The sequence below is a fragment of the Pimephales promelas genome, chromosome 15 (assembly GCF_988280905.1).
Source record: "Pimephales promelas chromosome 15, fPimPro1.hap1.1, whole genome shotgun sequence".
Taxonomy (NCBI): Eukaryota; Metazoa; Chordata; class Actinopteri; order Cypriniformes; family Leuciscidae; genus Pimephales; species Pimephales promelas.
This window is the reverse complement of record NC_142783.1, coordinates 35,640,226-35,663,130: the sequence shown is the minus strand read 5'-3', so window position 1 is coordinate 35,663,130 and position 22,905 is coordinate 35,640,226. Positions and strand designations below refer to the sequence as shown.

General features: G+C 44.2%; 2 protein-coding genes across 3 annotated transcripts; one reads left to right on the top strand and one right to left on the bottom strand.

Annotated features, from left to right (window-relative positions):
* Positions 1-622: 622 nt before the first annotated feature.
* Positions 623-18,943, bottom strand: togaram1 (TOG array regulator of axonemal microtubules 1). 2 transcript variants are annotated; one of them, XM_039669678.2, is made up of 24 exons: positions 18,722-18,943; positions 16,661-17,104; positions 14,890-15,516; positions 13,704-13,767; positions 12,647-12,766; positions 12,189-12,359; positions 11,645-11,799; positions 10,582-10,793; positions 10,181-10,242; positions 9,237-9,416; positions 9,014-9,067; positions 8,759-8,928; positions 8,193-8,295; positions 7,646-7,843; positions 7,402-7,519; positions 5,701-5,806; positions 4,533-4,768; positions 4,208-4,366; positions 3,547-3,673; positions 2,977-3,089; positions 2,708-2,888; positions 2,414-2,633; positions 2,257-2,343; positions 623-1,393 (listed from the first exon to the last, which is right to left on the bottom strand). In XM_039669678.2, the coding sequence occupies exons 2-24, from the start codon at positions 16,997-16,999 to the stop codon at positions 1,149-1,151; spliced, it is 4,047 nt and encodes a 1,348-aa protein (XP_039525612.2). In that variant the 5' UTR covers positions 17,000-17,104; positions 18,722-18,943; the 3' UTR covers positions 623-1,148. The 2 variants fall into 2 exon arrangements, with proteins under 2 accessions (XP_039525612.2, XP_088976761.1); XM_089120635.1 differs by having other exon boundaries at positions 13,704-13,764.
* A 1,418-nt stretch (positions 18,944-20,361) lies between these two features.
* dorip1 (dopamine receptor interacting protein 1) lies at positions 20,362-22,786 on the top strand. Its single transcript, XM_039669155.2, has 5 exons — positions 20,362-20,513; positions 21,172-21,696; positions 22,046-22,135; positions 22,208-22,342; positions 22,413-22,786. The coding sequence occupies exons 1-5, from the start codon at positions 20,446-20,448 to the stop codon at positions 22,594-22,596; spliced, it is 1,002 nt and encodes a 333-aa protein (XP_039525089.2). The 5' UTR covers positions 20,362-20,445; the 3' UTR covers positions 22,597-22,786.
* The last annotated feature ends 119 nt before the right edge of the window (positions 22,787-22,905 follow it).

Below are 22,905 nucleotides of genomic sequence, written 5' to 3'. Positions count from 1 at the left end.
GCATGCGCGGGCGGTGTGTTGTTGAGTTCCTGTGACGTGCGCAGGATTTTTTACTCTCTCGATTAACTATTGTGAGGTTCTCGTTTTGTTGTACCACAAACTGAATGTTCAAATAAAACATAAAATTTTTATCTTTTTATATATATATATCTTCTTTCCAAAGACTGATGTACAAACAATGTGATTATTTCATTCACCACTCAATATTATTTTTTTGATTTAAAAAAGTATTTTTAATATAACTGAATATTCTCTAGGTGCAATTTTACACATTTATAATATTTACACGTTTATTTGTCACTGTATTAAAAGGTATTTATACTTTATATTTGACCAGAAAACTTTGAAAACCACCTCATGTTCACCTCAGATTCATATTTTTAAGGTTTACTTGCATTAAAAATAAATAAATAAATGGTATATTTGAATTATTTTCAGTACTTTAATTGTCATGTTGGTTTGCTGACGTCTTTGCTTTCTGTCACTGAACAGTTAAAGTTACAAGTATCAATATATGAATCATTTGTTTAGAATTATTAAGCTCATATATGTTCATATAAGGAGTAATAATGGAGCAGTAATTTGACCAGAATCAATCATTCAATCATTCACAGCACGAGTGTTTACAGAAATAAGACACTTTATTATATAGATAAATCTCTCTCTCGTATATAATTTAATTTGAAATCTCATAAAGGCTGTTGAGGAATGACTGGCACTAAACTGAGAACTACATCTGGACATGAACTCACCTGTATTATTATTATTATTATTATTTTAAAGCTTCACATTCACAAAAATACAGCGGTTTCACATCCAGAGCTGATAGAGGCGTCGATCTGTGTGATCGCTTCGTTTATCAATTCATTTGATCATGCAACAGAATTAAGACGGGTCGCACTTAGAACAGAACCATAATCACGTAACCGCCGGGTCGTCCGTGTGTGACGTACAGCTAATACTGTGCTATCATACAGTACAAAACAGCTACATAATAATCACCACATCTCTTAGAAATGTTCCATAGCACACCTTACAAAACAACATTGTGTTATTGTGCATTTTAAACAAGAGTACATTCTTTATTCTCGGCCACTGATCCAGTCAGGTGAGAGGTCGCAGCGTGAGGCACTGTGGACAGTGTGTGTTCAGGTAGAGTGTGTGTGTCGGGCCCGGAGCAGCTCGTTCAGGTCACACTGGATGTTGGCGGGCTGCGAGGCGGCGCACTGCAGCAGCGTCCGGCCCATGTGTGTGTGCAGCGCTTCGGCTAGCTTAGCGGCGGCCATCTTGACGCTGCCGCTGTTGCCGGAGGAGCCGAGGAGCTTCCAGAAGAGCGGGAGAACCTTCTGCTCCACCAGCTGCGGTTTACGAGGATACAGCTCCGCCACCAGCTCTGAAACACACACCACAATCACCGTTCGTCACGTCATCTGTGTGTGAGCATGAAGAAGATCGGGCGAGTTCTGGAAAACCCCTGAAGACAGCTATATTCATGAAGGGTTCGTGAAAAGTGCTTGACTTATTGAACACAATATATGTCAAATTAAAATTTTGTGAAAAAAACAAACACAAATACAATCTTTTTTCACGCAAAATGATCACTGCAGCTCGTCTATTAAACCCCCATCAGAGACCAAGTGCGTCCTCTAAAATATTATATATTGAACAATAATAGCCATTATAAACTTATATATATAATTAAATGTGTTGTAAGTTGTATTTTGGGGCCTTATATCTGTAACTTGAGTTTAAAAAGTCCTGCAGATATTGTTTGATAAGTGTACAGTCGAGCTTAAAGTCCTTTTTACAGTTTCTGTATGAACCCAGAATGCTCCAGTTCTGTATGAGTGTCAGTGTTCCTGAACTCCTGAAATGCCTCCACTGTAGTCTCGAGTTTCTCCCGGGAACGAACCCGTCACGATATTCCTCATTATAATAATTAATGTGCAGAATAAAGGGGCGGGGCCTGGTTAAGTTAGTTAGTAGTGTGTTAAACTGGCGGTTATGGAGAGGGGCGGGGCATTTCCCAAACACTCTCGAAGGGCTCGACCAATCACTGCTCCAGCCGACCAATCAGAGCACAGTGTGCTTTTCAGGAGGAGGGGCTTCATAGAGACAGGAAGTAAACAGAGCGTTACTGACAGACTGGGAAGAGAGGAGCAACAGTGGAGAATAATCAACATTCAAGTTCTAGAAGAGCCTGAACACATCATCATCTCAAAGCTCTTTCAATACGACTGACGACTGACGACTCACCTGCAACTTTCTCAATCATGTCCAGCTTGGCTTTCCCGCTCAGATACTGAGCCTTGGAGCAGAAGGGCTGGAGGAGGAGGCTGTTGTCTGAAAACACACAGGTTACAGTGAGCAGGTTCAGGCGACAGCTTTATGTAGCGAACACAAGGTCACCCACCGATGTTGCGTATGAGCGCCTGAACGGCCGCTAGCGCCGCGGTGGAGACGGAGCTGTTCTTGGAGTTCAGGTGATTGTCCACGACGGCGGGGATGAGGATGTTCAGCACTGGAGCCAGACTGTCTCTCAGCACGCAGATGATGGACTGCAGCGACTCCAGCGCACGCAGGTTCACTTTACTGTTCGACTCCTGCAGACGAGCCTTCAGAGCGTCAAACACCTGCGCACACCATCATCACCATCATCATCATCATCACCATCATCATCATCATCATCATCGTCCGGTTCAGTTACCGGGAACAGGCTGCCGGTGATGAGGGACGGGTTGTCCTCGCAGTCGCACACCAGCTGATCCAAGGCCTTGATCCTCTCCCGGAAGTCTCTGGAGCTCAGCAGCGCCTTCATCTGCGCCACGTACTCGCTTCTGTCCGCCAGACTGTGGGCGGCCGCTTTGCTCACGGACTGACCACTGTCTCTGTGAAGACACAGACTGATGAGTTTGTGTGAGTGTGTGAGTGTGTGTGTGAGTGTGTGTGTGTGTGTGTGTGTGTGTGTGTGTGTACCTGCTGGCGGTCAGAGGGTCGCGTGTGAGGGACGAGGTGCGCACGATCCCGCTGCCCATGAGAGAGCGTCTGCCCCGCGCCGACGGAGCGTCCTGAGGCATTTCACCCAAACCCTGAAACACACACACACACAGATCAACACAGATAGAAGACTGCAGGCAGTGTTGGGGAAAGTCACTTTTAGAACAATACTGCGTCACTCCCTTAAAAAGTAACTAATTGCATTTCTGGGCTTGTATTTTTGGGCAAATGAACCTTTCACATCAAAAGTGAAGTAATAATCCTCAGAAGGAAATGCAGATTCAGACGTGTACAGTAGAGTTGGAGTAAAAAAAAAATCACCACTTTGTCATGATATTATTATTATTCAATTGCCACTTAAAAGAATGCAAAATGATTCTCGTGTTTTGGTGATTCCCGAGTTATATTGACGTGTCAATCGGGTTATTGTCCAGTCGGGCGAGCTCAATTCTCTTTCACTTCTCCATTCATAAACTCCACTTGTGCCAGACAAGCGCTAACATGGAGCCCTGCAGACGTGTTCACACACACACACACACACACACACACCTTGGTCTTGAGAGTGAAGACGGCGTCCCTGATGGCCGGCAGGTCTTTAGCCGGGACGAACTTCTCCATCATTTTGTCGAAGTCCCGGTGAGAGGACAGAAACAGCAGCATCCGTCGCCCGAAGTACCTGACAGACACACACATCACTAGCGCTGGGTATCCTTTCAATTTGAACGATTTGGATTCTTATCAATTCCTAATTTCGATTGCAATAAGGAAAAACATAAAATAAAACACATGTAGTGTTATTGCAAAACATTCATTTGTAGGTAAACAATATTCAGAAATCATCACTGAAGAACACTTACAGGAGCGGTTGCCTGTGGTTTAAAAACACCATAGAACAACTTTCAGGTACAGAAACTCTAATCACCTGACCCCTGGCCTCTGGCTCACCTGACCTCTGACCCCTGCTCACCTAACCTCTAACCCCTGGCGCACCTGACCTCTGACCCCTGGCCTCGGGCTCACCTGACCCCTGCTCACCTGACCTCTGACCCCTGCCCTCTAACCCCTGGCTCACCTGACTTTTGACCCCTGCCCATCTGACCTCTACTCATCTGAACTTTTACCCTTTGCTCATCTGATCTCTGCCCCCTGGCTCACCTGACCTCTGACCCCATGGCTCAACTGGCCTCTGACCCCTGACCCCATGGCTCACCTGGCCTCCTGAGACGAGTCCTGTGCCAGCTTGGAGACGGCGGGGAGAATGCGGTCGGTCAGGTCTTTGGTCCCGGACAGCAGACGAGCGGCACCGGCTCTCTCCACCAGGACACACACATGTTGAGCCGCACACTTACGCACAACCGAGCTCAGGTGACTGATGACACAAACACAAACACCTTTTAGCAGTTTTAGCATGTGAACAGCATAACAGAAGCTTCTGAGTAGCCAGTCCCCCGGTGTGTGTGTGTGTGCTGACCCCAGTCCCCCGGTGAGTGTGTGTGTGCTGACCCCAGTCCCCCGGTGTGTGTGTGTGTGCTGACCCCAGTCCCCCGGTGAGCAGCGCGCTCATGCTGCGGGTCAGAGAGCAGTGTTCACACATGCGCTCCAGCGCTCGCTCCGCGTCCTGCCGTATGAAGGCGTTGGATTCTCCGGCTTTCTGCAGCAACACTCGGGCCGCCCCGTCCAGCTCCTGGTCCATTCCCTTCTGCAGCGCCGCCAACATCTCGCCCAGCGCCGTCACCGCCACACGCGACACGCCCGAGCGCAGGTTACGCACCTGCAGAGATCAGCCGTCACACTGAAAAGCAATGTACACTACACGCAAAACAGTCTTTCATAATTGATCAATTTTACAACATTAAAGTGCCTTCTGTCGTTCTGCTGGGCTCCGATAACACACATTTAACACACTAATGTCCTCATAATCTGCAGCTCTTTCCTCTCAGTGTCTCTCTAAGCTCCGCCTTTCTGAGAGCTGCTCTGCTCTGATTGGTCAGAGCGCTCATTATCATATCTGAATCTCAAAGTGGAGAACAGCGTCTTCTGGACCCCAACAACACGAGCCCGACTCTCCCAGTCTCAGATACACTAGTGTTTGAGGGCGGGGCTAAGAGACGCTGCTTAGCCAATCAGGACCAGAGGCAGGAATTATGCTAATGAGTTACAAACCTACAGCAGGAAGTGACGACTCGCTTCAGTTCAGAATCACTTCTTTCTTTCAGGAGACAAAATCTCCATGTTTATTACAAACAGCTTTAATACACACTACATGAATGGTTATTTAGGAAAAAACTACTTTAAAGCTGGTGTTTTTCTGTTTATCACTGTGAAACTAGATCTGTATCGTATAAAGCGCTACAGAAATAACCTGTTTGCGCGAGAGGAAATGGCGTCACACAAATACCACTGCAAAACAAAACTAATTCTCGTTTCCAGTCCAAATATCTAAAAAATCTTAAATCAAGAAGCATTTACTAGATGAGTAACATCCCATTAGACATTATGGCTTATTTTCTGGAGGAAAAAATAAAAATGATCAAATGATCTGCAAATAGGGTCAGAAAAATAATCTAGTTTTCGATTTGAATTAATATTATTTTTGCTTGATCACTGAATAAGAACAGCGTTTAAGAATGTAGGACTGTAAACCAGGCGAAGGCGTGAGTGGATGATGATGATGATGATGATGATGAAGGTCTGCACACTGACCTCCTGTATGAGCGCGAGGCACACGTCGTGAGTCCTGCTGCCGAGGACGTCGGGGTGATACTGGGCCAGACTGCGCAGGAAGTTCAGCCCCTCGATCTTCTTCTCCCTTCAGGAACGGAGCAGACGGACAGAGCGGTCAGTTGTGAAGCGGTCAGTGCTAGACAGCGGCGTGATCAGCGGGACGGGCGACACGATCTCGAGATCCTCTGTGTGTACATTAGATTGTTCCCGGTTTAGAGATAAACTCCGGGTCCGAGAGAGACTTTATCGTTATCCTTCCTCTCGGACAGTTTTATAGAATTCATGTTTTCAAAGCATTTAAAAATACAGAATCAAATTTACCGTCAGTAGAACAGAAGCTCTAAACTCAATGAGATAATATTTGTTAGTCGACGAATTCGAAAAGAAGAGCTCGGTTAATGAATATTAATTAGAGACATCAAGTGACTATTTAATATTCATAATTTTGTGTTGGTGGTAGAGAAAGAATTGTATAAACTAAAGAATTGGTTTGATTTGAATAAATTGTCACTAAATTTAAATAAAACGAAATTCATGGTATTTAGTAATAAAGAGTTAAATAATGAGATCAGGATTACTATTCATTAAAATATATTAGAAAGAGTAAATCATATACAATTTCTTGGAGTAATTATTGATTGTAAAATGACATGGAAACCGCATATTTTTAACCTTCAGAAGAAAGTATCAAAAACGATTGCAATTTTGTACAAGTTGCAGTATATTTTGAGAAAAAATGCATTACATTTACTTTATAGTTCACTTGTCGCACCATACTTAACGTATGGTATTGAAATTTGGGGAAATACATACAAAACTAGAACCAATCCAATTTTTTTATTACAAAAGAAGGTTATCAGATTAATTAACTATGCACCTTACAGTAATTTACTGTTTCATCAATCAAAAAATTTGAAGTTTTATGATTTAGTTGATTTGTACACGTTAAAATTTATTTACCAAGTCAAATATAATAAAACTCCTAAATGTTTGCATTTATTATTTTCCCAGCGAGAAAGTAAATATGATCTTAGAGGATTATGTATATTTAACCAACCACAAGTACATTCTACATTAAGAGAACACTGTTTATCAAATAAAGGAGTTAAATTGTGGAATAGTTGTTGTAATGAGTTAAAACAAGCCACGTCTATTTTTCAGTTTAAAAAATATTACAAGAGAATAACATTGGAAAAATATACACTAGAATAAAAATGAAGTAGACAGGCTTGCTTCTGGTGTGGACAATGGTCCACTAATGTGTTAATGTTAATTTTATGAACAGATGATGTCATTAATGAGTAACATTTGATTCTAAAGTTAAGGGCAGGCATAATAAGCTTTAGCTTCCGCCTGCACCTGGTCATCTATAGTATTTATGTTTTGAATGTTTTGATGATTTGATTGATTGATTGAATGAATGATCTGTAAATGACAAAACCTAATAAATGAAATAAATGAAAAAATGAAAAAATAATTCATGCGCAACCAAATTCTGTGAATGACTTTAACTATGGTTTTATTTGCTGGTATTTTGTGTTCAGAGTTGAGGAATTATTATCCCGCAGTAGTAGTAATAGTTACTCGTTATTATCGCGGGAAGAGAGTTTGTTACCGGTATAGTCGCAAACGACAGTATCGCCCATCCCATGTGACCGCGTGCTCGTGTGCGGGTCTCACCAGTCGTCCGAGCCGAGCAGCCGGAAGCTCTGAGTGAGCGCCAGCTCCGGTTTGGAGAAGGGCCGAAGCTCAGCCGGATCCGAACCGTCCTTCCTAGGGCTCCCAGGGATCAGCTCATCTACAGGACAGACATGAACACACACTTGTGGAAACCGGGACACTTTTAATTCTTCAGGATTCTTTGACGAATAGAGAGTTTCATTAAACCGAATCATAAACGTCTTCAGTCATTACACTCTCTCACCGGAGCTGTGTGCAACGAGCGCTCGCGTGCGGTTCAGACTCGACGTGCGCCTGAGTCTCGGCGCTGCGTTTCGATTGGGCGGGCCGGGCGGGGGGGCGGGCTGGTGGGCGGGGCTTAGGCTGTTCAGCGGATGCTGTGGTCCTGTGGGACTGGAGGGAGACTCATCCGAGAGCGACTCGCACCCGTTCAGGGTCTCGTCTGGAAAACACAAGCAGAATCACGTCTTTAACGTACGACACATGTAGATCTCGCACTCGATCTGCGGCCGAGAGTCACACAGATGTCATCAGGATCTGGTAAATGTGTTTGAGTTTTTGAAATGCACAATAAATGTTGTTAATCTCGATGCACTTCCAGCCTTGAGCACTTTTACACGTCTCCTCACAATAGTTTCTCTCGCTTAGATTTGATTTATTTACTTGTGAATGTGTGAATTGTGATAGTCATTGTGTGATTATGTGTGTGTGTGTGTGTGTGTGATTCTCCTGGGTAAAGAAAGGATCATAAACTAAAATGGTGAAGCCTGTCACTGGTGTTGACCTTTCACCTTTCACATCATCGAGGAGCGTGTGGCGTCTCGTCGGGTCCTGATGCTCTAGGCGCCGCTGACGCATCTTGTCGCTCGCAAACTTAGACAGCTTTAGTCTCTCCTGTAACACACACATCATGTGACTCTCATGAACGGGTGAAGCACACACATCTCATGCAAATATTGGAAACAAAAAAGCTGGATGGAAATGCCAATGATTGGATAACTGAGCAACCATTAGCGTCTCGTTTGGTGTTTCTGAAACGCCGGAGTCGAAGTGTGTGTTTAGAGTGATTGGGTGCACTCGCTTTTCTGACTTTATTGTAACTTTTTATCTCACAATTGTGAGTTTACATCTTGTAATTCTGAATTTATTTCAACAAATTGTGAGATAAAAAGTCGCAATTACGGTTTTAATTTTTCCTTCTGTGGCTGAAACAAGCTTCCGTAAAAAGAGCGTGATTGCAGAAACGTACAGTTTATTACTGATATTCTGTGCATGAAGTGATGATTTTGTTCTCTCAAACATGTTTTATACGAGTTAAATAAGTGTGTGTGTGTGTGTGTGTGTGTTCGAGACGCACCTGAGGCTCCTCGGGGTCAGGACTGCCGTCGGAGTCGCAGTGTGTGTTAGTGAACGCGTGTCCGAACACGCCCGACGGAGGCTCTCGGGCCGCCCCCCCGGACCCGTCGCCCTGCTCAGGAGAAGACGCCACACTGGGACGACTGGGAACAACAACAGAACCAAACACTCCTGCAGAGACGAGGGAAGAAGACGAGTGAAGGACGAGTGTTTAAGATCATCGGTGTGTGTGTGTGTGTGTGTGTGGAGAACCGACCTCGTCCGATCACGCCCTCGGACATGCAGGACGGAGACGTGTGCTGATGACACCCTGGAGGAGGAACACCACAACGCCTTACTGCAAACCACTCAACATCACATGTTACGCACAACGTGTGCATCATCACGACTGTCCAATGTGTGTGTGAGAGTCTCTTCTGCTCAGGTTTTATTTGATCAGGAATAAACTAAGTCTGTCAGAAACATTATAAAGCGCTCACCTTTAGCGGGTCTGAGCGCGCGGAGCGGCTCGCGGCCGGCGGCTCGGGTCTGCGGCGATGATGATGTCATATCGCTAGGCTTTTCCTCGTCTGCATCTAACGGTCTGGTAGAGTAAACGAGTCTCTGACCGACCACACTCACATTCCCATCAGACAGGCTCTTATCCGGCTGCGTCACGCCTGAGGACACACACACACACACACACACAGGACATGACGTGGTTAGGGTTGGTCTTCGTTTGAATATGAGCGATACTGATTCTGCATATCGATTCCTAATTTCGATTTCAATAAAAAAATAACATTCATATTTATTGTTATTGCAAAATTGTAGATGAATATCGTGAACAGAAATCATCAGCTGAAGAACACTTACAGGAGCGTTTGCCTTTAATAACACCACAGAAGAACAACTAGCCCAACTAATACACACTTCCAGCATTATTAAAGACAATAAACACTCAGTCATTAAAACAACAACTAATAACGACTGTAAACTGAACAAAGATACGATTGAAATAAAGAGCTTTAAGATTTTCAGGTTCAGAAACTGTAATCAAATGTAAAAAAACACTGCAGTTTATAAATAAAACATACATTACAAATATAGAAAGTTATTCAGTGAGGAGCGAGTGTGTGTTCTCAGTCTTGTGTGATTAGTGTTATTACAGAGACGGCAGGAATATGAGCGCTGTCCCTTTAAGTGTTGTGAGTCCGATACACATCTGAGAAAAAAACGCTAATTTGTGAGTTGTCTCGCGAATAAAAACTTGTTCTGTGAGCTTTGGGTGTGTGTGCAGCGAGTCGTCTGCACTTGAATGGTCTAAACTCATATTGAAATGCTTCCAAATGAATCGATAAGAGGAATCGGAAATGAAATGTTATAACGATTCCTCAACACACACACACGTATGAGGACCTGAGTGCAGCGTTCACACACGTACCTTGAGCGCTGGGGTCGCGTGCTCCTGACGCCACTCGTGGTTTAGCCGCCGAGGTCACGGGGCTGCGGGCAGGAAGGAGAGTTAGTGAACTGAACATGTCATGATTATGCTGATTCATAAAACTGTGGGATCCTCACTGAAAGCACAGCAAAATATATTCAGACTTATAAAACCGTGTGTACGCCAGAACCTGCATATTCATCTGCGTGATGCATGTTTAACGGTACGAGACATTCGGAGAATACGAGATACAGTGCTAACAGTCCTTTAGTAGCCGATCCTTGTAGAATAAATACATCAAATAATACAAAATACATTTCAGAGAATATTTTCTTAATCTTTTTTACCAGTATTAATAATTTCTTTATATTTGGAAAGCGCTGTGGCGTGTAGCGTCTGACCTGCCGCTGGTGCCGATGGGCGAGTACAGGCTCAGGCCGCTCTCGCTCAGAGGACTGCTGACGGAGCGGGACGTGTGATCCGGCGAATCAGGAACCAGCTCCAGCTTGACGGCAGAGTCCGGGCTGTCGGGGTCCGGGTCGGAGCCGCTCGCGCTCACCTTGGCCCGCTTCTTGGCCGCGCTGTTCCTCAGCGAGCGCAGGGAGATCAGCATCTGAAACACACACCGAGGTCGCGCTGTCAAACACACGCTTATATAGTGCTGGGCGAACAGCGGCTCATGACCAACAGCGGCGTTTCTTCTCGTTATGATATGAAGTTTTAATATACCGCAGTATCGGAGTGTGTCACTTAAACAGAGAGCGTCTTTCACTGTTCACGGTGTGTGTGTGACTGATGGAGAGGTTAAACTATTTTTTTTTTTTTTAACAGTGAGCGAGTGTGTGTGTGTGTGTATGCGTAAAAAAAGTAACCATTTATTATTTATTACCACTGTCATTACCATCACCATCCCACTCCCCACTCCCACCATACTGCCAATATTGTGTTGGTAGATTTTTATTTCCATCCTTCCTCCTATGTAACAATTGCCATTGTCAATCCAGTATAAAATAAAATATGATATAATAAGATAATATAATATAATATAAGATAACCTTTCCCCACATCTCATCTGTCCCTATCTTTTCATATTTTTCTCTTTTTTGTGTGTGTGTGTGTGTTATGTGCAATGTCTAAAGTGCATTAAAATAGGGAGTACAGTGCGAGAGTGTCTCTGTCCCAATTTGAGGTTAAACTATAATTAATGGCTGTCAAATGATATGAGTGTTTCCCATACAGTGGTTCACAATATCAACACAATGTGAGATGGGTGAATAAACACTGGCCGCTTCACAGTCTGGACGTCTCTGGAGTGAGCTGACGCTCTTTAGAAAAGTTCAATGTTATTTTGATTTGATCTTCCCTGATAAAGCAGCGTTTATGAGCCGTTACCATGGAAACCGCTGGTTCTTATAAAGGCTGGTGTGGGCTTCTCTACATGACAGTGAAATAGGTCGCGCTCACCTCCTGCCGGTCCAGCGGGTCGTCCCCCGGTTCTCCCGGATCTCCTGCGGCGCTGATGGACAGGTCGAGCCGGTCCGACGAGGCTCTGGTGCTGATCCGGCTCCGGCGCAGGGTACGAGGAGGCAGAGGAGAGTGTTTGCTGGAGCTCACGTCACCTGAGAAGAAGAAAATGTGTCGTCTCAACGTAAAGATTTGATTCAGGAAGACTTTGATGAGCTGGAGATCAACACTGCCGTTAAAGAGGAGTTACAGTCTCCTGATGATTTACTAAAGTTGTCAAATGCCATGAGATATGAAGTCTTGTTATCTCAGGGAAAAAAATTAAGCAAAATTAAATTATCCTCCAATGTGGTCAGAAAAATAATCTTAATTCAAATGGAAAACTAGATCATTTTGCTCGTAATGAAGTGGAAAACTCTCCCCCACAAAACAAGACTAATGTCTAATGGGATTTCACTCATCTAGTAAATGCTTCTTGATTTAAGATTTTGGAAACCAAACAAATGTTTTATTGCGGCGTGAGGGAGTGAGGAAGTGTCCTGACCGGTGTCGTCTCGTCTGCTGGGCCAGGTGCTGGACATGGAGAGCGCGGGCGCGGGGTGTGAGCGCTGGGGGGGCGGAGCTCCGGCGAGAGCGGTCAGCGGGTACGAGGGCAGCAGAAACGAGCCCGGATCCACACACACACTCCCCGACAGCAGACGACTGCTCCTCAGCCCTGAGGACCAACTTAAATGTTAATATATTAAAAAAAAAAAATTCTAAAATTTTAATAATTATAATTAAATAATTAAAATAAGAACTAAAATAACAAGGTAGATTAATGGGATTCATATTATAGGCCTTGAACTTTACTGCACTTTAATAAAATCCAATTAATCTGCCGCATGAATAAAGGCCTGGATGCTGATTGGTTGTTCCAGTGGTGGTTCAGTGTCATTCATAGAGACCAGCTATTGGCTTTATTATGTCATGTTTATAGAGATAATAATAATAACTCCTGACCTTTCTCAGACTCAGAGGCGCTTTTGAAAACGTCCGGATCCGAATCCAAGCTCCCGCTGCGGCGCAGTCGACCCAGAGAGCGGCGGGTCCGGCCCGGAGACGGGACAGCCTCTGATGGACCTGAACCAGAACACAAGACCGTCAGCGCATCCGTCATGTTATCCTGTTGAGGACTGAATAAAGTCGGCTCAGCCCGCTTCATCTAACCCTCGTCCTTCCCTCTGGCCATGTTGACCTGCCAATCGAGTGTTCATCAGAGGACTTTTGTCTTCTTGAACCACGAATACACAAAAAAATATATATATTCGAGGAGTTTAGTGGTTGAAATTTTAGAAAGTAACAAATCCTTTCCTCAATTTGACCCCCTTAGGAATGTGAGGAATGCTCCAGTTCACATAGAAAAACATAAAAATGCTCAAAATTCAAACTAAAAATGCTAAAACTTTAGCAAAAAAAAAATATTGTATAGTGTGTACATGTGTGTGTGAGCGCACACTGAAGAGAAACTGGCTTTAGGACCCAGCGGAACAGCTCCTCTGCTCATATAGAGATATAAGCCCATCTACAGTCATCAAAAATCATCTGTTATTATTATTATTTCTCCACAAGAGGGCAAAGACTCCCGATGGAAGATATTTAGAGCTGAATTAAAAGAGTTATGCATGAAATTGTGAGTTATTTTGAATATAAGTTGAAAGAATGTGCTTAAATTACTATTTATTTAGAACTGATCAAATCTAGTTGTTTAAAGATAAATAAAATAACAACAACAAAAAAATGCATTTCAAAAAATATTATCAAAATGAAATAACATAAGCTTTCTGGACAACAATTGTTTTAGGGCTTCAAGACTTTTTGACCCGCGAGGGAAGGATGAGGGGATCTCTGGGAAATTACGAATCTCAAACCACGTCTCAGAAACACGACACGCAGAAGAACCAGTCACAAGATCGTCAGGTGATGTGACTAAGATGATCAGGTGATCAGGTGATGTGAATAAGGTGATCAGGTGATCTGCTGAAACAGTGACTGTGAGGACAGGAAGTGGCGCTCCTACTGTATTTGGCAGCGGCGTCCCGGCGGAGTCTCGTGGAGGAGGACGAATCTTCACTGCAAACCTGCTGGAACAGAGACATGCCATCAATCAACACACACACACACACACAGCAGCTGTCATAGACTGAGAGTGACTGATCCACACTCGATGAAATCAACAGAAGAACCTTAAAACAGTTTTAGTGGTAAACCGACCCGACACACACAAGAGCACTGAAAATATTTCATCTGTACACACTGCAAAACATGACGCTCTTCAGAGTTCCTGTCTCGTTCTCCAGCACTAATATAAACATTCCTAAATCAAGATGCAGTTCCTGGAGAAGCCAAAGGACTGAAGATCTGAAGTCTTGCTTTCTGAAAAATGTGTTTGTGCTTAAAACAACAGAGGAGACAGAAAAATAATCTTGTTTTCACTTTATTTCTCTAACTCCTTCTTTCCTCTTCTCTCCAGTAAACGAGTCTTGATTTAGTAATGTTAGGGTATTAGTGCTGGAAACCCTCTGTGTGCCGCTGGTGTTTGTTACTGTTCCTGTGTGTTCCAGAGTGTTGCTGGGAAACACACACACACACACACACACACACACACACACACTCTCACACACACTTATTACAGCACTTCATTTCAGCTTCAGAATTGCATTATCTTTCAACATGAGTTTAACCCTGTAAAGCCTGACATGTGAAATAATAATCTTTTTTATTATAATAAAGCAGCTTTTTTAACCTTTAGACGAAGTTTGCATATGTGTAAATGTCTTGCATCATATTGTTCATGTGTCTATATGGTGTTTTTAATAAGACACACCATGAGTAAGTTCATGAGTCGACAGCATTTCAGTCAAACCTCTGAGATCTCTGAGTGAGTGAGTGGAGGCGGGGCTCATTTGCATATTCATAGAGTCGCGCATAATAAATTAGGCAAGGGTGTCGAGTTACGTTCAAGATATTTTAGGACATGAAGAGGAAAAAACGTTTAAATGTGTCATTTTGGTGATTAAAGATGAGTTGTAAGAAATATAATTATTGACTACATGACCCACAAATATTCCCCCATTGCATTATTATGCAATATATTTATATTTAACATTATATATAGTAGTTTAATGTGGTACTAAGGCTAATGATGAAGAAACACACGACTGCATTAAATCAACATCTGATGGTGTTTTCGGGTCATGGCTCACCTGATCATGTGACTTCCCGTTAGCCGTGAGAGCCGATCTCTCCCAGGGGAGTTTGTTTTTCCCTTTCCCGGCGCTCACTATCCTCCTGTGCGTCGTAGCGTCATCCGCTAGCTCGGCGTCCGCGGGGCCGCGTGACCCGGGAGCCCGTCCTCCATTCATGACCCAGTCCAGATCGGCCCCGGAGCCCAGGTGAGGCAGGTGCCGGTGTCCCGGTCTGGGCAGCACGAGCGCGTACTCCACGGTGCCGTCGGCCGCTAGCCGCGGGAGTATGTGCCGCGCCCGCCGCGCCTGAACGGCGGCCATGAGGCCCTGCGCGTCTCCCGTTAGCTCCGCGCGGCCCACGGCCTTCATGAGCGGCTGCTTCTTCCCGGTGTCCAGACAGTAGTCGAACACGGCGAACAGCTCGAGAGCCGCGTGACGCACCTTCCTCTTCGGGTCCGCGAGCGTCGGCGCCGCCTCCGCACACAGCCGCGGGATGTCGAAGTCCTTGCGCGGGTGCGTTAGCATGGCGGCGGTGATGATGTTGATGGCGTCCTCCCGAACCCTGGAGTTCCTGTGGCGGAGCTGAGCGACGACGAGCTCCAGCACGGCCCGCGGCCCCACCGCCCTCATCAGCTGCCGGAACACCTGCGCGACACACATATTAGCTATCATTCAAAATCTTAAAATCGTTTAATGTTGTTTATGTGTGTGTGTGGCGTGTTTAATCTGCTTTAACACACACCGTGTGTAAGTTGATAAGTGGACAGCATTGCTGAGTATTTCCTCCTCTAAACTGCAGTGAACCAAAGACAGTCTCGAAAACACACTTTGAAATCGCTGGTGTTTCTGACGTCACAAACCACCTTGTAACCAATCAGATCAACGTGTGAGTGAGTGATGAGGGGAGGCGGGGCTCATTTGCATATCCATAGGACCACGAGTACTAAATGAGGCGAGGGTGTCGGGTTACACTAGATGTTTTAAGGCATGAAGACATATTTTTCAAGGAAAAACGTTTCAATATGTCATTTCCGTGACAGTTATAAATGTAGGGGCTTTCGCACCGGAGGAACCTTTTCATAGTTCCTAGAACGACTGGCGGAAGTTCCCGGTGTTCGGACCGCAGAAACTAGGAACTCCTTTTAGAGGAACTAATTTACTATAAATTAGCGCTATAGGAACTATCCGTGACGTTAGTGTTCGCTAATTGGCCGAACGCACGCCAAACACCAGCACCCGCCATTTTTAAAAAGGTAGTGTAAACACAGATTATAGCCTATATATTTACTGCACAAACTAACGCTACGAACATGTGACAGATGAACCTCTTGACCTTTACGCTGAGGAGAAAATCCAGCGCAACTTTGAGAGGAACATGATTATGTATTTCTGCTCCGACACTGGACACGCGCTAACGCCTTTTCATATACTGTCTACTTCAGTTCCACCTAATAACGTACAAGACAGACAGTACAAGACAGAATGCGAGCGCTGTTTAGTGTCGTCAAATAAAGGTCACTTCAGAGGCCCTTTGTAGATTGGGCCACGTTTCGAGCGTCTCGGTGAAGAGGCTCATTGATGTATATTTACAATATGTTTTTGAAGCGCTGATCCTTGTAGCTCGTGAACACAACGACCAATCAGAGGCGTTTATGATTCCGCTCAACAGCGCTCAAAGCCTCACAGTTTTAAAATGTAAGTATCGACTCGGTACCGATGTCGCTGCTTTCCACAACACTAGTGGAAACCCTCAATGAAAAACCAGTGAGAAATAAAAGTGCTTGAACACCTGCATGTACTCGCGTCGGGCCACGTTACGCGAGTCCCCCAGCGCCCACACGGTCACCGCCGCGATCTCCCGGTAGTGGCGGTCCACGTCGCGGCCCAGCTTCTCGATCAGCAGGTTCAGGAGCTGCAAGGTCCCGTACAACACCTTGAAGTTGCTGTCGTCCAGAAGCCGGCGTAGGAACTGGATGAACTCGTCCACGCTGGCGGAGGACACCTGCTGCAGATCCAGATCCACCACGAGCCTCTTCAGCTGCTCCACGCCACGGGTCCGGTTCTGGAAGTTCTGCTGGTCCAGGAGCTGCTCGTGTAACTCCTGAGGGATCAGGCCATAAATCATCATGGAGTCCAGACGGAGCCGACGCACGGGAATCTGTCATGTTGAGGAGGGATGCGGAGCCATCGCAGCGACACACACCTGAGGATGGGAAGACTCACCGCGGCGTCGCTGTAACACACAGAATCAGGGATGAACTCATCACATTAGGCCCCGCCCACTTTACCAGCTTAATTTCTATTTTATTAAGAAGACTTTAAACGTGTGATCGTCAACCAGTGGATCTCTGAGTGAGTGAGTGGAGGCGGGGCTCATCTGCATATTCATAGAACCACGCATACTAAATGAGGTGAGGGTGTCGAGTTACATTCAATATATTTTAAGACACAAAGACATTTTTTTCAGGGAAAAACATTTAAATACCAGTATGTAATTGTTGTGATAAAAGATGAGTTTCAAATAAGGGATTCAATTATTGACTACAGGGGGACTTTAAAACGTTATAACAAGCTACGAATAAGCCAATCAGCTGCGAGGAGAATCACAACATCACGATCTTTGATTTAAAGCAAAAAAGCACTTGAAAATCAGACCAAATGCAAAGGCTGTGAAATGAAAGGCTTTAGTGAGGGAAAGAACTACAATCCCATTTATCATTGCGAACAGCATAATCATATTAAAACCCATTGAGAAACATAAAACTGCTCATATATGAACAATATATTTTAAGTTTACTGCAAAATATCTATATATACAAGTATTTTGAGAGCGTGGGCTCTCTGATTGGTGGGTTTGCTGTACAGCATCAATGGTAATGTAGTTTTCAACACTATTCTGCAATTATTTTAAAACTAAGTTGAAATAATGTGGGCTAACAGATTCAACAGTAGCAAACACCATCGATTAACATCCTCATAGTTCACACTAGATTTATAATATAAGTTATCATAAAAAACATATGGAGAAAATGAACGGAGTTTCGGACTTCCGGAACAGACTGTCGTGCGTTATATTCGGATGAACTTTCTGAACGGGTAAAACTCCAAAGTTTTTCCTTGGTTATGTGAGCATTAGATAAGCATTATGGTAATGTTTTCTCTATTCCATCAAGTATTATGGGAACGTTACCTCTGAATGTCATTTCTCAGTAACGTTTAAAAAATATCTCTAATTTTATCATTTCAAGAAATATGTTACAGGAATGATGTATAATGTTAAATTACATTTTTGAGCTAGCGTATGGAAAACAGTATTAAACACCAGATAACTCTGAATGATCATTCTGTTAAGGTTTGTTCCACAGTTGAGGTGAACCTCTGAGGGAAATGCTGACCTGAGGTCAGTGTTGAGCTGTTAAAATAGACACCAGCTGCTGTCAAACATCGCAACTCTTCCAGCTGGACTTCACAGGAATGACGGATCTTCATATGAATGTTCGGAATGACTCGGAATCACTCGGAAGAAAAAACACTTGTGGCTCTTCTGCGGTATTTACTCGTTAATTCACTCAATATTCATTATCTGACAGCACACATACAGTATAATAACGAGACACGAGTGAGGTGATTCTACAGTATTCATTATTCTCATTCATCTTATTGGACGTTTGTTTGGAAGATTCGCTGGATGCTGTTTTTGAACCAAATCGACAACACATGAATTGATACATTAATACATAATTAATTAATAATATGCCATATAAAGCCCTGGTACAATGTACAACATCGAACAATATGAATATTAAAACGCCTGAACTGAAGTGTTTAAGTGTTTTAGTGAAAATCAAACCTATTGCAGATCTGAATGACTCCGAGCGACTCCCGTCCCGATTCGGTTTGATTCTCGATGTGATTCAGTCTGATTCGCTGAATCCGCTCTCTCTGGTATGAATTTGTCTGATTTGGGTCTGATTTTCGTTGTTTTTCTGTCGTATTCTGATTTTCTCGCTGCTTCCATCACAACACACAACCAAAATGGCGCTGATGTCACAACCAGCCGCTGCCATGGCGACACGCCCTCTGACCCCACACTGTTGACGCGGTGCACTATGGGAGGTGTAGTTCATGACAGAGAGAAACGCAGTCATACACTTGTGTTAAGATGATTGTACATATTGTGGTCATATTCTGTACAGATATGTTTGCAATTTTGTAACAGATTTCTATGCAATTTTGTAACAGATTTGTATGCTATTTTGTAACAGACTTGTATACTATGTGCTATGGTTGTCATCTTTGTTTGTTCCAAGCATAATAAAAAAAAAAATAATAATAAAAAAAAAATGACAGAGAGAAACGCTTCCACTTGAACACATGGCCCGGTTTCACAGACAGGCTTTAGTTTAATTTGCGTATTTAAGTATCTTTTATAAAAGTGCCTTAGAAAACAACATTACTGGTGTGCATCTTGAGACAAAACAACGCACTGATATAAGACCTAGCCTATAGGTGCAAGAAGAGAACTGGCACTGGCTGGTTACTTCCGATTTCTGGACTGGCTGCAGTAACATGCCCCTGTCCATGCGGGGGCGCTCGCAGTCGAGTGCAGAATGAATGGGAGTCAATCCGCCAGAAATCCACTTTTCTCAGGATGTAATTTGTTGTCAAGTAATTTGAAAGTTGCATTCAAAAGGGAGGGCTAAGATAATACACTCAGCTGAAAATTGCATTTTTGAGTTCACTTATCTGTTCTAAAAATCCGTTCAAAAATGTGATGACGTCACACTGTAAGAAATCGAAAGGACACAAGTACTCGTTCATTCGACTTTTGGCCTATAATCTATATTGAACTTGCGGAATCAACAATAAAATCTATTTTGATTTAACGAATAGCAGGTGAAAGAGACACATTTAGCCGTTTAGCCCCATAGACTCCAATTCATTCTGCACTCGCCCGTGATCACCTCCAGTGGAATTATAATGGAACTGCAACCAAGGTGATGCACAACATGTGGACTAGGTTTAAGCGTCTATGGGTTTAAATCTTGTCTGTGAAACTGGGGGATACGTTTCCAACTTTTACTACACTTTTAAAAAACAAGTGTAGTTTATGCACACAAATCCAGCAGTAGCTGAGAAACCAAATAATCAAAAATTGGGTTAGAAAAACATCAGTATTTATGTTTGCCCGAATATGGTATTAACTAACGTACTAAAATAACTCTTTTTTTTAGTTTTATTATTTTAGTACATTTTTACCATACAAGGTTTCCCATTTATACCATACAAATGAAGAAATGTAGACTTAAAATAACACTGGAATGCTGCAGTGTTTGAGTGGATGTTTGTCTCTAGGGCGGCTTATAACTGTCTGAGTATTTGTGTTATTGCACAGTAATAGCCGTATATGAGTTTATGTATAGAAAGCGAGACATAACAACAAAAAAGACTCGAGTGGGCGGAGCTTCTTCAGCGCTGCGTGTGCGCGCGTCATCGGATGGGCGGGGCGCCACGCTGGAAAACAGATGCCATGTTTGTTTACTGCGTAGAGATGAAGACGAGCGAAACATTAATATGGAGAGAGATTTCTGCTGTTTAACACACACAGAGGATCTGCGGAGCTTCATCTCAAACTCCGAGAGGTGAGAGCAACACACCACGAGCTCTGACACACTGAAACAACGACAGGACTCGAGGGATGAGGATTAATCAGACAGTTAATCAAGTGCAGTTTTTCTTTACTAGAATTCAAATGAATGAGTTATGCTTATTATCAGCAGGATTTATGATAACCTTTCAAACTTCATATGAGCTCTAAATATTTGCTCATTATCGTAAGTGTTGCTTTAAACCTATTACATTGGAATGTCTATAATATTAGGAAAGAAACTAAAACATGTATCTAAATATAAATCATTATTTCCCCAGCTGATTAATCACAGGTATTCTGAAATGATACTTAAACCCTCACCTGGACTCGGACTGCATTATCAACATGATCAAAATATTGCAAATGTGTGACAGCTTGTGATAACTGCACGATTTTAATATTCTAAAAGATTACAAAAAGTCCAAGTTTTAAGTAGACGTTATTAAATGCAATAAACGCACAGAAAGTTTGTTTCTAGAAGAGAACAGCGTCACAGTCCGGCTATAGTATGTTCAGTCGTTTTTGTTGTAAAAAAGTTGCTAATTTAGTTAATCTAAACATCTAACAGTTGAGAAAGAAAGCGTATCTCGGATCAGTGCGTTCGCTCTTAAAGTGACAGTAGCCTAATAAACCTGCTTCTGCTGTGGCAGGACCAAGACTCTGTTCGAGGAGATCCGCGCCTCCATCAACAATAACGCGGCGGGCGAGCGCTGGTTCTGGCGGCCGGTCCTGCCGTGGGGCGGCGTGTTCCCCATCCGCGCGGGACGTAAGGCCATCGCCTCCACGCCGCTGTACGTGCAGATCAGCCTGAAGAACACCTGCACCATCGACGGGTTCCTCATGCTGCTGTACGTCATCCTGCGGGACAACCGGAGCTTCGCCCGCGAGCTGGCGCCGTTCCTGGGCAAGCGCTTCGTGGAGCACTTCCTGTTCCTGATGGACTCGTGCGACTACACCACCGTGAAGATGCTGTGGATCTGGGACCGCATGTCCAAGCGGCAGTACCGGTCCGAGGTGACCCACGCGGCGCTGGAGATCGACCTGTTCGGCAACGAGCACGAGAACTTCACCAAGAACCTGGAGGACCTGATGTCCAGCGCGCAGGAGAGCTGGTGCTCCAGCGGGAGCTGCCCGACCCGCTTCCAGGAGACCCAGTGCAGGACCATCAGCGTCAAGTGCGTGACCTTTGACCTCACCTGAGCGAGGGCTGCAGGCGACAAGCTAAATCATCACAAAATAGATGCAGATAATTTAACATTTTTAATGCAAGAAATGACTTACTTTTGATTAAATCCCCTTAGAAAACAAGACGTAATATTGAATGTAATTTGACTACTTTAGTAAATCATCTTGATTAAGAAATGCTTGATATTTTGAGTCAGAACAGCATGTTTTGTTTGTGATAATTCAGTGTCGTCTCTCACTGCTATTAATGGTTATTAGCGGCCGGTTCACAGCTGTATCTCTGTGTGTGTGTGTGTGTGTGTGTGTGTGTGTGTGTGTGTGTGTGTGTGTGTGTGTCAGTCCTCCTCATGAGCTTCCAGATAAAGATCCCATTCAGTCGGCGCTGGACCAGTTCTTCTGCCCGCGACTGGAGCCATGTGAAGAGTCTGGGTGAGTGTTTCGCACCGGTGTGTGTGTGTCCGTCCGTCTCACGTCTCTGATGTGTGTGTGTGTGTGTTTCAGATGTGACGGTCTGAGAGAGTTCAGTCCGAGGCTCTTCTGTCACGGTCCTCCAGCGTTCGTGATCCTCGATATGCAGATGTGGCGTTCAGAGGATCTGCCGTACGTGCCGTTTCACCTGGAGCTCTCGGAGCAACGGTGTGTGTGTGTGTGTGTGCTCTGGATAGTCTCACGTGTGCGTCAGCTCATCTGTGTGTGTGTGTCGCAGGTATTCGCTGGAGGGCGCGACGCTCTTCAACAGAGATGAACATCATTATTCCGCCGCGTTTCAGATCGACGGGTTCTGGATGCATTACGACGGTTTACGGAGCGACAACCTCGTGCTCCTGAACAAACCCCCCGCCTTCCTGCTGCTGTCCTCACTCGTCTACATCAGGACCACCGACCGATGAACACACACACACACACCTCAGACAGATGAACACACCCTTCCAGTCTATCAGTCTTTCAGAATGAACTGATTTTGTGCGATCTAGTGATGTTTTATACTCCAGTGTTTGAGTGGTTTTGTAATTTTTTAAGCGGTTCTGGTGTTTTCGGTGCTTGGAATCAAAGAATCTGCACATGAACTATAAGAGTTCAGAGGAACCGTGGATTAGTGTGTGTGTGTGTGTGTGTGTGTGTGAGTGTGTGTGTGACCAGCCGACGCCAAACCTCATCTATGCAGTTCGAGTCTGAATGCGGTTCCATCATCAAACAGT

Excerpts from the sequence above, each read along its gene's own strand:
- togaram1 (XM_039669678.2), bottom strand. The coding sequence starts at position 16,999 with ATGATGATTTATGGCCTGATCCCTCAGGAGTTACACGAGCAGCTCCTG. Across the intron at positions 9,068-9,236 it reads CGCGCTCAGACCCGCTAAAG|GGTGTCATCAGCACACGTCT; the intron begins GTGAGCGCTTTA and ends TTCCTCCTCCAG. Across the intron at positions 8,296-8,758 it reads CTGACCCCGAGGAGCCTCAG|GAGAGACTAAAGCTGTCTAA; the intron begins GTGCGTCTCGAA and ends TGTGTGTTACAG.
- dorip1 (XM_039669155.2), top strand. The coding sequence starts at position 20,446 with ATGGAGAGAGATTTCTGCTGTTTAACACACACAGAGGATCTGCGGAGC. Across the intron at positions 20,514-21,171 it reads TTCATCTCAAACTCCGAGAG|GACCAAGACTCTGTTCGAGG; the intron begins GTGAGAGCAACA and ends CTGCTGTGGCAG. Across the intron at positions 21,697-22,045 it reads TGCAGGACCATCAGCGTCAA|TCCTCCTCATGAGCTTCCAG; the intron begins GTGCGTGACCTT and ends TGTGTGTGTCAG.